The following is a 14969-nucleotide window of genomic DNA, read 5'->3' as shown; positions in this document are numbered from 1 at the left end:
ATGCAAACTGCACACAGAAAGACACGGGAGTCGAACCCGGGACATTTTTGCTGTGAGGCGACCACTCACCCGCTCTATATATAGCCTATGTGTGTGTAACGATTCTCATAACGATTTGCTGTGAAACACTTTTAAAAACCCACTTTTGCTAATGATTACCCTATTTTGGAACTTCCTTGACAGATCCTTATGGAAACATATTCAGAGCAGTATTAAAATTAAACTTTAAATAATTTCATTTTCAGTGATGTACTGCAAAACTCATGACATAATTCAAATTAAAATGCAAAAGCCCAGTTTGCATTTTCATTTTCAAGTTTAGTTATGCACAACGTCTGCCAATATTAAAAAGCCAAAGTCCATTTCACGTTTCATTTTCTCACCCTCAATGATCCACGACAAAATGGAAATGATAATTAAAGGCAGAAAAGTCATAGGCCAACTTAAAGCCAGATGAGAGGAGGAATGGTGCACATCAACACCTTGTAAACACACTAAGAATTCCTTTATGTAAACCTTAAAAGTCTGGGCATGGTGAGTCAGTCCTACTGAGGCTTCCCTACTGAAGAGGGAAACATGCTAAAGAGACAGCTGGACTCTGTCACTTGGTATCTCTGCTTCCACCTGGTGGTCTGTCCCACTGCTGCCACAGTAACTTCATGCAGTCAGTCTACGTATTACACCTTCATGTGAACTATAGCCTCTCTACAGCATAATGACAACAGCAACATGTAGCAACAGCCACAGATAGCCAGCAAATTAGGATTTGCACATAATATTATATAAAGAGAAATTCTACTCATGATTTGATCACATCATATCATATACTGTATATGGAAGTGTTTATAGTGGCTATTTTTTCCCATCATACCCTGCATATCAAATTGCAGGAAAACCATTAATAAAATCTGCAGAAGGGCCCCAAACCTCGTTTCCCATTATGTATATACAGTACAGTACAAATCATGCTCCGGTCCAGCCTCTCTCCTGAGGAAAACAACTGATGTCTTGCCTGTGATTGGAGGAAACATTTGAACAGTGAGGAATGTTATTGGAGGAGGAGAGGGGCACGTCATGACTGTGAGGTTTGTGATTGGAGGAGACACCGGAGGAGGAAGGCTGATAAAATAACCTCTGATTTCATCCAAGTTCCATTTTGTGTTAGTGCTGAACAGCCTGTCTGTCCGGTGACACTCCTGGACTGATTACCTGTCTGTGTTTCTACACACCTGGACTGATTACCTGATTACCGTCTGACTTGTCTCCAATCTCAGCACATTTCATTTGTGGAAAAATGCAGGAAGTCTCAGAACTGGTCTGACAGCTTGGATCAGCTTGACTGAGGTGCATTTTATCCACTGTTAATACTCCAAGTGTGCAAATCCCAACCATCAGACCAGTGTGTTTCTGTATTATTTCTGTAATTAATTTAAAGAAGTATATGAAGGCAAAGTTTCAGATCCCCTCTCTTTCTCTCCCTCTCTCTGTCTCTGTCTGTCTGTGCCTGTCTCTCTCTCTCTCTCTCTCTCTCTCTCTCTCTCTCTCTCTCTCTCTCTCTCTCTGAAGCTGTTACTTTCACTTTCACTTTTCGGCGTGACGCAGATTATTTGACAACAAAAGGTATTGTAAGCAACATTTAATTTGACAATTTACACTGTATTATACTTTAAACACTCAGCATATCTTTTATCATACTATTACCGCATGCGATTAGTTTATTTAGCCTGTAACAAGAGGAAAGTGTGTCTGTCTGAAAAGCCGCAGTTTAGGTTCAAAACGCAACTCAACACTTCCAACGGTTTCCCAACATATTAGTGTTTGAGTGTTAATGAAGTCATCTGATAACAGCAGAAGTAGTAGCAGTAATTTGACGTGTTGCTTTCTGAACCTGTTTAATCAGGACACAGCCTGCAGGTTTGAGGTTTGTACACTCAGTGTATATGTGACATGTTACACAGAGTGATCACAGCCCTTTAAGTAATATATCCTGTAAAGGAAACTTTATTCTAATGAATCAGTCCATCTAACAGCATGTTGGGTGTGTTTGTGTAAAGGTGTTCGCTCCACTATGAGTCTGTCTGAGGAGAGAGAGGAGGGGCTCCCTCCCTCTAAAACCACTCTGTCTGGGGAACATGACAGCCAGACCAAAGCTAAGAGGTAAGATGAGGATCTCTAACTGTCCATGACTGTTCTCCATCTCAGAGCTCAGCAGTGACATCATTAACCCATCATTATTCAGAGTAAGAGCTCTTTTTTCTGTTGTGTTGAAGCCCAGTCCAGCAGGAGAGACCAGACTCCCCTGTACCCAGCTGTGTGTCCATGAAGAGTGACCAGTCCAAGGATTTCTTAATTGAGTTTAAAGAACAGCATTTATCTGACAAAAAGTAAGTTATTAGCATTAAAACATGTAAAATTGTATTCTTATTTTTACCATTACTGTATTTATCCAGGAAGGGTTTTACTTCACATAGCCTACATGCTCTTTTGCAGCATTGCTCTGCTTCACATCCATACAGTTATAGATATTCATACCAGAGCTGCTCAGTAGAACCACAGTCTTCTGCTGTTGGTCACTGAGCAGCTCTACCAGAACAATCTGGGGGTTGAGTTCCTTGCTCAAGGTGTAATTGGTGGTAGTTGCACAGGGTGGAGAAAGAGTTACTTATTCACTCTGATTTTCAAAGTTGGTACAGGGATTCAAACTGGCAACCTGCTGGTCAAAACTCTGCTTCTCTAACATTCTTACTGCCACCACCCTGTTTTATCAAACCTGAGTAGGATGCAGCAGGAGAGAGCAGAGTCCCCTGTACCCAGCTGTGTGTCCATGAAGAGTGATGAGTTTATGGATCATCCTCTTCTGTTTAAAGATGGACAGCACTCTACTGAGCAAAGGTAATATAAATAATATTTGAAAACAGATGAGTTTGTTATTATTTGATTCTACTGAACAGAGGAAAGAAGAAGTCATGACACTCTGTTGATTTAGTTTCTTCTCTCAAAGCATCACATCCAATAATCAGAGCTGCATTTACAGTGGAGTTCACATTGTGTTTCTACTAGGATCCATCATGACAGAACAGTCACACACACACAGGCGGTTAAACCGCCTGTGTGTGTGTGTGTGTGTGTGTGTGTGTGTGTGACATTATATGCCCTAATACTTCATGTTTTCTCCAGAGTCCACCAGGAGAGGTCAGAGGTTGCCAGTGGCCAGTCTGTCCAGGAGCATCAAACAGACCTGAACTCCATATTTATGGTGTGTAAATGTACAACAACACATTTTACCTCAGCTACAAATGAAATACAAAACAACCACTCTGGTCATAATAGTCTCCAAGCTTTCAGTGTATGCCAGATAGATCTGATGTTTAATTCAAATATTATTCTGTTTCAGCTTCTTGAAGAGAACATTGTCACTTTTGTGAAGAACGAGCTGAAAAGGTTCCAGAGGGTTCTGAGTCTAGATTACCCAGAATGCTTAGAGAGGCAGAGGGAGGACGAGGAGGATATGGACAGTGAGGATGAAGAGCAGAGGAGCAGCAGAGAGGCTTTTCTGCAGATCACACTGCACTTCCTGAGGAGAATGAAGCAGGAGGAGCTGGCTGACTCTCTGCAGAGCAGTAAGAGGCTTTTAACAGGTTTAACATGATGGAGAGGGGAAATGGTGGGAAAATTGGAGACGTTTACATTTACAACTCTGCTTTAAAGATAGACATTTCTCAAGATCCATTCAATTCCAGATTGGAAGGTAAATGACCACAATCCCCATGAATCATCTGCTAAAATAGTTGATTTGTTCATGTGGGTTAAAATGCTGAACACAGTATTGTTAATTAAAAAAGAAAACACCACCACAGTTGCCTTTCACATTTGGCTGCACACACAGTCAGGACCTGTTTGTCCACCAGTGATGAGGAGCAGAATAGATGCTATGGTGTTGAGATAAGAATGCATTAACCGAGAAATGTTTACACTTACAGTGGCTATAAAAAGTATTCACCCCCTTGGACTTTTTCACATTTTATTGTGTTAAATCATGGGATCAAAATTGATTTAATTAGGTTCTTTGTCATTGATAAAGTACACAAAGTATTGATAAACACAAAGTACTGGACTGTCCACCAGAATACTTCAACACAGTTTGGGGATATATGGTTCATTTATGGATGACATTAGAGTTCCAGTTTTTGAGGTTTCAGGGAAAATATAGATAATCCCTTTCCAGTCACTGTAATTGAAAATCCAGAAGGTACAGTTTCAGTGGGGTTTTCCAGTCCAGTTTTTTTTACTATGGAAGTCAATGGAGAGGAAAAACTAAATAAATAATAAAATAATAAAATAAATATTTCAAATGCTGTCTTTTCTCAAACTGTGATGGTAGGGTGAATATTTATATTTTCTCTGAAACATCCATAAATGAACCATATATCCCAAACTGTGTTGAAGTATTCTGGTGGAGTCCCATTAAGGGAGCTGGTCTCAGCTTTGATAGCAAGAACGACAAATTTAAAAAAAGTTGAAAAAGGAAAACATTGTTCAGAACCACTAAATACAATCTAAATATGACATCTGAGATGATAAGAAATGTTAAGCAAATTTTCGCTAGTTTGGCAATAGAGCTCAAACGAAGCAAAGGGGGAGAATACGTAAACAATTACTTATGTTCTGCGTTTATTTGTAATTAATTTAGATAAATATGTTAATTACTTTGTACTTTGTGTTTATCAATGACAAAAGAACAAAGTAAGTCCATTTTGATCCCATGTTTTAACACAATAAAATGTGAAAAAGTCCAAGGGGGGTGAATACTTTTTATAGACACTGTATATTTGTCACAACATTCAATCATTGATTGTATTTGTTCATTCAGAAACTCTTGCTCCTTGGTGCCAATGTGAACTGAAATCTAATCTGAAGGAGAAGTTTCAGTGTGTGTTTGAGGGGATTGCTAAAGCAGGAAACCCAACACTTCTGAATCAGATCTACACAGAGCTCTACATCACAGAGGGAGGGAGTGGAGAGGTCAATGATGAACATGAGGTCAGACAGATTGAAACAGCATCCAGGAAACCAGCGAGACCAGAATCAACAATCAAATGTGAAGACATCTTTAAACCCTTACCTGGAAGAGATAAACCAACCAGAACATTAATGACAAAGGGAGTGGCTGGCATTGGGAAAACAGTCTTAACACAGAAGTTCACTCTGGACTGGGCTGAAGACAAAGCCAACCAGGATATACAGTTCACATTTCCATTCACTTTCCGAGAGCTGAATCTGCTGAAAGGGAAAAAGTGCAGCTTGGTGGAACTTCTTCATCACTTCTTCATTGAGACCAAAGAAGCAGGAATCTGCAGGTTTGAAAAGTTCCAGGTTGTGTTCATCTTTGACGGTCTGGATGAGTGTCGACTTCCTCTGGACTTCCAGAACAACGAGATCCTGACTGATGTTACAGAGTCAACCTCAGTGGATGTGCTGCTGACAAACCTCATCAAGGGGAAACTGCTTCCCTCTGCTCGCCTCTGGATAACCACACGACCTGCAGCAGCCAATCAGATCCCTCCTGAGTGTGTTGACATGGTGACAGAGGTGAGAGGCTTCACTGACCCACAGAAGGAGAAGTACTTCAGGAAGAGATTCAGAGATGAGGAGCAGGCCAGCAGAATCATCTCCCACATCAAGACTTCACGAAGCCTCCACATCATGTGCCACATCCCAGTCTTCTGCTGGATCACTGCTACAGTTCTGGACCATGTGTTGAGAACCAGTAAGAGAGGAGACCTGCCCAATACCCTGACTGAGATGTACATCCACTTCCTGGTTGTTCAGTCCATACAGGGGAACATCAAGTATCATGGGAGAGCTGAGACAGATCCACACTGGGATACAGAGAGCAGGAAGATGATTCTCTCTCTGGGAAAACTGGCTTTTGAGCAGCTGGAGAAAGGCAACCTGATCTTCTATGAAGCCGACCTGACAGAGTGTGGCATTGATATCAGAGCAGCCTCAGTGTACTCAGGAGTGTTCACACAGATCTTTAAAGAGGAGCGTGGGCTGAACCAGGACAAGGTGTTCTGCTTTGTCCATCTGAGCATTCAGGAGTTTCTGGCTGCTGTCTATGTCTTTCTGTCATTCATCGACACTGGTGTCAATAAACTGTCACAAACTCAATCAACATCCTGGTGGTCTACACTATTCAGAGACAAATCTAACTTCAAACACCTCCACGAGAGTGCTGTGGACAAGGCCTTACAGAGTCCAAATGGACACCTGGACTTGTTCCTCCGCTTCCTACTGGGCCTTTCACTGCAGAGCAATCAGACTCTCCTACAAGGCCTGCTGACACAGACAGGAAGTGGCTCACAGACCAATCAGGAAACAGTCAAGTTCATCAAGGAGAAAATCAGGGAGAATCCCTCTCCAGAGAGAAGCATCAATCTGTTCCACTGTCTGAATGAGCTGAATGACCATTCTCTAGTGGAGGAGATCCAACAGTACCTGACATCAGGAAGTCTCTCCACAGACACACTCTCCCCTGCTCAGTGGTCGGCTCTGGTCTTCATCTTACTGTCATCAGAAGAAGAGCTGGACGTGTTTGACCTGAAAAAATACTCTGCTTCAGAGGAGGCTCTTCTGAGGCTGCTGCCAGTGGTCAGAGCCTCCAATATAGCTCTGTAGGTGCATACATAACTGGATAGATTCAATATATTAAATGTAATATTTATACAGAAGAGAAAAAAATATATATTTTCAATCTTGTTGTATCTCTTTATCACTAATTATCCTTCAGGCTGAGTGTGTGTAAGCTGTCAGAGAGAAGCTGTGGAGCTCTGGCCTCAGTTCTCAGCTCCCAGTCCTCTAGTCTGAGAGAGCTGGACCTGAGTAACAACGACCTGCATGATTCAGGAGTGAAGCTACTCTTTGCTGGACTCGAGAGTCCACACTGTAGACTGGAGACTCTCAGGTCAGTATTCCTCAACCTGTAAAGGGTGAGGCTACAAGTTTAACACTGGGATTCAAGAGCCATTTTACTGTAGTAATGTTTAATTTAATTGGAAAAGAAATCTTGAAAAATGTCAATATCAGTATTCTCATCCAGCTTTACATACACAGCCATAATAGCAGTGTCTAAAAAAACACAGATATCAATCATATTAATAAGAGAGTAACATTTTCATATCTGTACATCTCCATTGAGGCTGAGTGTGTGTAAGCTGTCAGACAGAAGTTGTGAAGCTCTGGCCTCAGTTCTCAGCTCCCAGTCCTCTTGTCTGAGAGAGCTGGACCTTAGTAACAACGAACTGCAGGATTCAGGAGTGAAGCTGCTCTCTGCTGGACTGGAGAGTCCACACTGTAGACTGGAGACTCTCAGGTAAGATCAGGTTATGATGCTTTTGTCTAACAATAGGATGTAACTATAATATTGCATGCTGTTTCTTGACATGTTCATAATTTTTCTGCATTTGTCAAACAAAATCATTTAGTTTGGCATGAATTCTGTATAATAAAATGTACTGTTGTTTTCCTCTTCTTTTCTACTGTGTTCCTTTAATTGTATTAAAGGGCTGGACAGGGTTAGAGCATCAACTCTGAAACACCGTTCTCTGTCCAAGTGTGCTTGAGTAAGAGACTGAACCCCTCCCGCTGACTGACAGCGAGTCACTCTGGAAAGCTAAATATCTAAAATATAAAGGAAAAAATGTCTATCTATTTTGTCAGGTTGAATCAAAACGAGCTCACAGAGAAATGCTGTAAGAAGTTGTCATCAGTTCTCAGCTCCCAGTCCTCTAGTCTGAGAGAGCTGGACCTGAGTAACAACGACCTGCGGGATTCAGGAGTGAAGCTGCTCTCTGCTGGACTGGAGAGTCCACACTGTAGACTGGAAACTCTCAGGTCAGTATTCCTGAACAGGGGTGGAACTTAAGGATTTTGGGTACTAGCCCACCAGGTTAGTGGGCTGAGATTTCTACTAGCCTGGAGAAATTATTTCTAGCCCAGTACAGATAATGTAATATTCAAATTTATTGAGACAGATAATTTTATAAAGTTACACACTTAACTTAATCAAAATCACAAGTTTGTGTTCTTTTGTATATCATATTTTATTGATGCTAGATCAGTATAAGTAATGTAATGTTCAAGTTTAACAAGGTAAACTACAAGGCACTCAGCAGAGTGCCAACTTGCAAATCTGCAGCCATAATGGTTTATGTTTATTTATCATTTGTCTTCTGGGTTTGAGTGATCTTTGTATCTGACTCGCCTGAGATGAAAAATACTCACCGCTGGCGAGCGGGCGAGTGTTATTTCCAGCTCTGTTCCTGAACCTGTTGAAGGTTGAGCCTGCAAGTTTAACATTGAGATTTAAGAGCCATTTTACTCAAGTAATGTTCAATTGAAGGAAAAGTCAGTATTCTTCTCATCCAGCTTTTCATACACAGGCATAATAGCAGTGACTAACAAAACACAGAAATCAATTATATTAAATAAAAGCGAGTAACATTTTCATATCTGTACATCTCCATTGAGGCTGAGTGTGTGTAAGCTGTCAGAGAGAAGCTGTGAAGCTCTGGCCTCAGTTCTCAGCTCCCAGTCCTCTAGTCTGAGAGAGCTGGACCTGAGTAACAACGAACTGCAGGATTCAGGAGTGACGCTGCTCTCTGCTAGCCTGGTATCCAGTCCCTATGAATCGCAGTTTTCAGCACTCTTCGAATTTGCATGGCGATTCATAAGGGTCTGGACGCAAGGCTATCCACTGGCAGTTATTTCGGACAGATACTGTCCGAGATACCTGATTGGCTGGTCGATGTAGGCAGGACTAATCTACTGATGACGCCATTACAGAGTGCCGCAACCATAGCAACAACAGCAACAACCAACATGGCAGCAGCACCGGAAAAGGAATTGGATGATAGCAGCCTAGATTTAGCGATTTTGTCAGTCCTTAAAAAACGTAATGGCATTGATGAATTAAAACAGGAACAATCCGTGTGTTTAAAAGCCTTTTTAAGAAGTCAGGATGTATTCGCGGTGCTTCCCACCGGCTTTGGTAAGAGCTTAATTTACCTGCTCGCTCCTCTGCTGGCTACAGAAATGGGACTGCCAAATCCTCTTGTTATTGTCAATTGTCCATTGGTCGCTCTTATGGAAGATCAAGTGAAAAAGGCCGCAAAATTTGGTATTTCTGCCTTGCGACTTGGAGTGGACTCCGCAAAGGACAGAGAGGAAGAACGAGGGATGATCCAGTAGTTCAGGGGCCTGGGAGCTCGATGACAAGCGGCAACAAATGACGACAAATGATATGGTCACCGACGGTTAAGGATCGGTTGCTTTGAATTGTCGTTGACAAGGTCCATCGCACTAAAAAATTGTATGTAGCCTACAACAATAACACACTGTTCTCTTCACTGGGAAGTGAACGCCGCCATGATTGTTATTGCTATGGGGCACCTCCAGATTACATCAATCTGGTTTGCTACTGTGATTTGTCAAAGAGTTTGACCATTGAGAACTAACAGCAACCAATCAGTTGGGGCAAGAAATTACATCACCGAATCAGTGGTGCAACCATGCAAATTCGGAGAGTGCTGAAAACTGCGATTCATAGGGGCTGGACACCAGGCTAGCTCTCTGCTGGACTGGAGAGTCCACACTGTAGACTGGAGACTCTCAGGTAAGATCAGGTTATTAGGCTTTTGTCTAACAATAGGATGTAACTATAATATTGCATGCTGTTTCTTGACATGTTCATAATTTTTCTGCATTTGTCAAACAAAATCATTTAGTTTGGCATGAACTCTGTATAATAAAATGTATTGTGTTGTTTTCCTCTTCTTTTCTACTCTGTTCCTTTAATTGTATTAAAGGGCTGGACAGGGTTAGAGCATCACATGTTTGATCTCTGAAACACTGTTCTCTGTTCAAGTGTGCTTGAGTAAGAGACTGAACCCCTTCCTGCTCACTGACAGCGAGTCACTCTGGAAAGCTAAATATCTAAAATATAAAGGAAAAAATGTCTATCTTTTTGTCAGGTTGAATCAAAACGAGCTCACAGAGAAATGCTGTAAGAAGTTGTCATCAGTTCTCAGCTCCCAGTCCTCTAGTCTGAGAGAGCTGGACCTGAGTAACAATGACCTGCAGGATTCAGGAGTGAAGCTGCTCTCTGCTGGACTGGAGAGTCCACACTGTAGACTGGAGACTCTCAGGTAAGATCGGGTTATGATGCTTTTGTAACTATAATATTGCATGCTATTTTTGATGGATTTGTGTTTTCTTCGTTTTTTTGTGGTTATATTTTTTCTGCATTAAACAAAATCATTTTGTATGGTATAAACTGTATGATAAAAATGTATTTTGTTGTGTTCTTCTTCTTCTCCTTTAATTCTATTTTCAAGAGGCTGGACAACATTCAAATGAGTGACAGGACAACAGAGCAGAGTAGCAGGGATTTTAATGGATGTTTGCAAAAGGGGAGGAGTTGGGTGAGGAGGGTCAGAAGACTGTGGATATTTGGCTCAGAGTCTGACGAGGACACAATTTGCAACCATCCTGAGAATAGAGATAGAAGAGGTGGGGAGGGGAGGAGGAGGAGGAGGGGTGCAAAGCAATTGCTGTCGAACAAGGCATGTTGGTTAGGAGAGCTTTCACACTGGGTAGATGATCAAGGTAATTGAGAACAGGTGAGCTGCCAAGCTGCCGAGAGAGAGAGAAGCAGCCTGTTCTAAATCAATAAGTAGTAGATGTTCTCTCTAGTAGAATAATTAAAGCAAATAGTAGTTATATTATACCATGGTCACTTGCCAAAGAAAAAAAAATTAAGACCCATTAATTTATATTTTCATGCGTTTGGTAATCAAAATCTAAAGTTTTTCACAAGCCATAATTCAGTTTCCCTGGTAACACCTGAGGGTTTGACTAATAATGGAGTAAAACACTGAACCCCTTCCTGCTGAATGACAGAGTCACTCTGGAAAGCTAATTATCTAAAATATAAAGGAAAATGTTCTGTCTATTTTGTCAGGTTGAATCAAAACAAGCTCACAGAGAAATGCTGTAAGAAGTTGTCATCAGTTCTCTGCTCCCAGTCCTCTAGTCTGAGAGAGCTGGACCTGAGTAACAACCACCTGCAGGATTCAGGAGTGAAGCTCTCTGCTGGACTGGAGAGTCCACACTGTAGACTGGAAAGTCTCAGGTCAGTATTCTTCAAACTGTAAAGGTTGAATAAAGGGCGATAAGACTGGAGAGCTTCTTGAAACTATCAACTGTATCAGACAAGAAGGCGCTCTTTGGCAGAGGATATACGTATATACACATAGACATAAACAGCTATATTGTGGAAGACCTTATAGGAAATGAGTCAGATCTAAATCTTCCTTTAAACCAGGGTAATGGGTAGCTCCAAGCCTCAAAATCCAAAAACTTTCTCGTTGGTTAAGTTGTTTGATCCTATTACCTCTACGTATAGACTCTGGGATGTGATCAATGCCAATAGCTTTCAGAATAGAAGGATTACTATTGTGCTTCTCTTTGAAGTGTTTGGCCATAGGGTTTTCAATATTCGTCCTTATGGCATATTTATGTTCTGAGAGTCTATCTTGGAGCCTGTGTTTAGTTCTCCCAACATAAAACACGTTGCAAAGGGGGCATTCCAATTTATAAATAACAAACTTCTTACAATTTATGAAATGTCTTATTTTATAAATATTATTTGTATGATTATCTTGGAAGCTCTTGCATTGTTGTACAATAGAACAGTGGTTACAGTGACCACATTGAAAGCAAAGAGAAATGTAGAGAAATAGATTCTCTCAGGTATATGACGGAATGACATAGATATAAATCATATTAATAAGAGAGTGACATTTTCATATCTGTACATCTCCATTGAGGCTGAGTGTGTGTAAGCTGTCAGAGAGAAGCTCCAATATAGCTCTGTAGGTGCATACATAACTGGATAGATTCAATATATTACATGTAATATTTATACAAAAGAGAAAAAAAAATATATTTTCAATCTTGTTGTATCTCTTTATCACTAATTATCCTTCAGGCTGAGTGTGTGTAAGCTGTCAGAGAGAAGCTGTGGAGCTCTGGCCTCAGTTCTCAGCTCCCAGTCCTCTAGTCTGAGAGAGCTGGACCTGAGTAACAACGACCTGCAGGATTCAGGAGTGAAGCTGCTCTCTGCTGGACTGGCGAGTCCACACTGTAGACTGGAAACTCTCAGGTCAGTATTCCTCAACCTGTTCAACAGATGAACATTTAAATCCTGCTTTACATGCAGATTACTATAAACACCTGTAAATAAACACCTAACCTGTGGAGGATTTTCTCTATTTATGGTAATTTTAAAACTGATTGTGATTCCAACATTTAGCACTTCCTAGCCTCTGTGAATTATTTTCCATGAGGAAATTTCATTCTTTCCTCTTTTTGCTGCCTCACTTGTTGAAACCTAAAATACCAGAAAGGACTTCTGATATTCAGTCACAAAGTGAGTGGAGAACTCTCAAACTGGACCAAATGAAACCACAAAGCTGATCATCTAGTCAACTGTTTGTATTTGAGGCAGTTACACTTTTGCTAGCATTTGACCTCATTATCACAACTAATTTCACAATACTAATAAAATCTAACATGTGGCTTCTTTTCTGCGCGTGTGTGTGTGTGTGCGTGTGTGTGTGCAGGCTGTCAGGCTGTCTGCTCACAGAGGAAGGCTGTGCTTCTCTGGCCTCAGCTCTGAGCTCCAACCCCTCCCATCTGAGAGAGCTGGACCTGAGCTACAATCATCCAGGAGCCTCAGGAGTGAAGCTGCTCTCTGCTGGACTGGAGAATCCACACTGGAGACTGGACTCTCTCAGGTATGGAGAGGCAACGTCTGCTAGAAGGCTGAGAGCTGGCACACATTTTTTCTGTCATGCTGAGAAGCTGAGGAATATTGTTTGATGTTTAATGGTGGATATGAGTGATGCTGTATGGAAAACCATTCATCAGGAAGGTTATTTAATGCCCATGTTTCCATTATCAAAGAGAATGTGCTGGACTGACTTTTTCCCCCACAGTGTGGACCATGGTGGAGTCCAGTGGTTGAAACCAGGTCTGAGGAAGTGTAAGTGTGTATTTAGTTTGATTCATGAAAACAAGCAGCAAACATTCAACTACTTACATGGAAAGTCCCTCTACACAGCAGCATGTGACATCTATTCATTCAAGTCCTACTGAGAATGAAGATGATGGCTGATATAATGTGTCATCATGAAACTTTGAAGAAATTAAAGGTCAAGGTGTTAATAAATCAACAAATAATAAACAGATCTATTGGGTTAAAAATAGTTTCTGTATTGTGTCTTGTTCTCTCCATCAGATGCCTGTGAACTCACTCTGGACCCAAACACAGCACACAGAAACCTCTTCCTGTCTGAAGACAACAGAAAGGTAACAGCAGTGAGAGAGGAGCAGCCATATCCTGATCACCCAGAGAGATTTGACTACAGGAAACAGCTGCTGTGTAGAAATGGTCTGACTGGTCGCTGTTACTGGGAGGTTGAGTGGAAAGGAGTGGTTTATATAGGAGTGACTTACAGAGGAATCAGTAGGAGAGGAGAGGGTGCTGACTGCTGGATTGGAGGGAATGAAAAGTCCTGGAGTCTGGAATGCTATGATGATCGGTACTTTGCCTGGCACAATAACACAGTAGTATCAACAGTAATCCTCCCCTCCTCCTCCTCCTCTAACAGAGTAGCAGTGTATCTGGACTGGCCTGCTGGCTCTCTGTCCTTCTACAGAGTTTCCTCTGACACACTGATCCACATCCACACCTTCCACTCCACATTCACTGAACCAATCTATCCTGTGTTTAGGTTTGGGTTTGGGTCGTTTGGTTCCTCAGTGTCTCTTGTCAGATAGAGGAGGGAGAGAGAAACACACACTGCTGACCAAACACAGAAATGATATGTTTCTGATTCTGCTGAAATGATAGTTCACTGTGTACAGGATCACACACACACACACACACACACACACACACACACACATTTAGCTTTGATACTCATTCCACTGTAAATAAACATGACTCATCAATCACTGTAAATAGAGTGGATTCTCTGTGTAACTGAACATGGTTTTAACATCACACACGTACAAGAAAACAGACATTTTATTTGGAAAATGAAATGAGATATTTAACCAGACAGAATCGTTATTGTTGTTCACCTGAGAGTCTGTTGTTGATGATTGACAGGTTAATATATCTTTCCTATGAACCTTTGTTTTATTTGGTATTTTATTAATGTCACACCAAGCTAAACATCTATCATGTTTCCAACAATTTAAGTTAAAATTAACATGTTCAATTCAAACATTTTGATACTTTTTATTGTTCACATTTTTTTTAACTTCATATGTGATTATAATTTTGCTAAAATCAACCAATATCTTGTTCCATAGTTGTATAAATGAGGAGATGAGTGTGTGCATAAAAGTATCGACATTTGACATTAAACAAATCTTATCCATACTGGTTATTTCACTATTATTTAATACTAACACTGTAAGGTGTAAGGGGAAATGTGAGATGAGTGTGTGCGTAAAAGCACAACGATTGAAATCTGTCATGTTTTAAATATCTTAGACTTTGTTGCTGTTTTGTACTTTTGGTGAAGTGTGTGTCCATGTTATATCATCAGGTGCGTCTCCATTTCCCCCCTGAATATATTGTCATATTTCATTCATAAATACAGACACTGATTTGGTTGTTGTTTCTAATCCAAACACACAGTTTTGCAGCATGATGTATTTCCTTTGTACATCAGGTTGTTAGATTGCTGTGGATGCAGATCAGCTGTCAGGCTGCGATCTGTTGGCTGAAGGCTTCAGAAGTCCAGATCTGAAACCTTGATGCACCGAGCGTTACCTTCATTTCATCCACAAAATGCTTTCCACGTGTTTCACTAAATAGATTTCAGGCTATGAAA

General features: G+C 41.0%; 1 protein-coding gene and 1 long non-coding RNA gene across 2 annotated transcripts; both read left to right on the top strand.

Annotated features, from left to right (window-relative positions):
* Positions 1-1575: 1575 nt before the first annotated feature.
* LOC139656924 (uncharacterized) lies at positions 1576-2385 on the top strand. The gene is made up of 3 exons (XR_011696163.1): positions 1576-1620; positions 2055-2157; positions 2271-2385. It is a non-coding gene; the product is annotated as an uncharacterized lncRNA (long non-coding RNA).
* A 394-nt stretch (positions 2386-2779) lies between these two features.
* On the top strand, positions 2780-14731 carry LOC139656925 (NACHT, LRR and PYD domains-containing protein 12-like). Its single transcript, XM_071534563.1, has 13 exons — positions 2780-2892; positions 3178-3256; positions 3395-3620; positions 4871-6674; positions 6791-6964; positions 7199-7372; positions 7720-7893; positions 10032-10205; positions 11021-11191; positions 12050-12223; positions 12684-12857; positions 13059-13105; positions 13361-14731. The coding sequence occupies exons 1-13, from the start codon at positions 2780-2782 to the stop codon at positions 13900-13902; spliced, it is 4026 nt and encodes a 1341-aa protein (XP_071390664.1). The 3' UTR covers positions 13903-14731.
* Positions 14732-14969: the final 238 nt, after the last annotated feature.

This window comes from Centroberyx affinis, unplaced genomic scaffold (genome assembly GCF_046629955.1).
Source record: "Centroberyx affinis isolate AG114_WGS23_722 - 3 ecotype Tasmania unplaced genomic scaffold, CSIRO-AGI_Caff_v1 ptg002581l_1, whole genome shotgun sequence".
NCBI classification, from domain to species: domain Eukaryota; kingdom Metazoa; phylum Chordata; class Actinopteri; order Beryciformes; family Berycidae; genus Centroberyx; species Centroberyx affinis.
The sequence above is the reverse complement of the archived record's forward strand: the minus strand, read 5'-3'. Positions and strand labels throughout refer to the sequence as shown.

Bases quoted from the DNA above. Each gene is read 5' to 3' on its own strand.
- LOC139656925 (XM_071534563.1), top strand. From the start codon at position 2,780: ATGCAGCAGGAGAGAGCAGAGTCCCCTGTACCCAGCTGTGTGTCCATG. The intron at 3,257-3,394 runs GTGTGTAAATGT...ATTCTGTTTCAG, and splicing joins ACCTGAACTCCATATTTATG to CTTCTTGAAGAGAACATTGT. The intron at 7,373-7,719 runs GTAAGATCAGGT...CTATTTTGTCAG, and splicing joins TGTAGACTGGAGACTCTCAG to GTTGAATCAAAACGAGCTCA.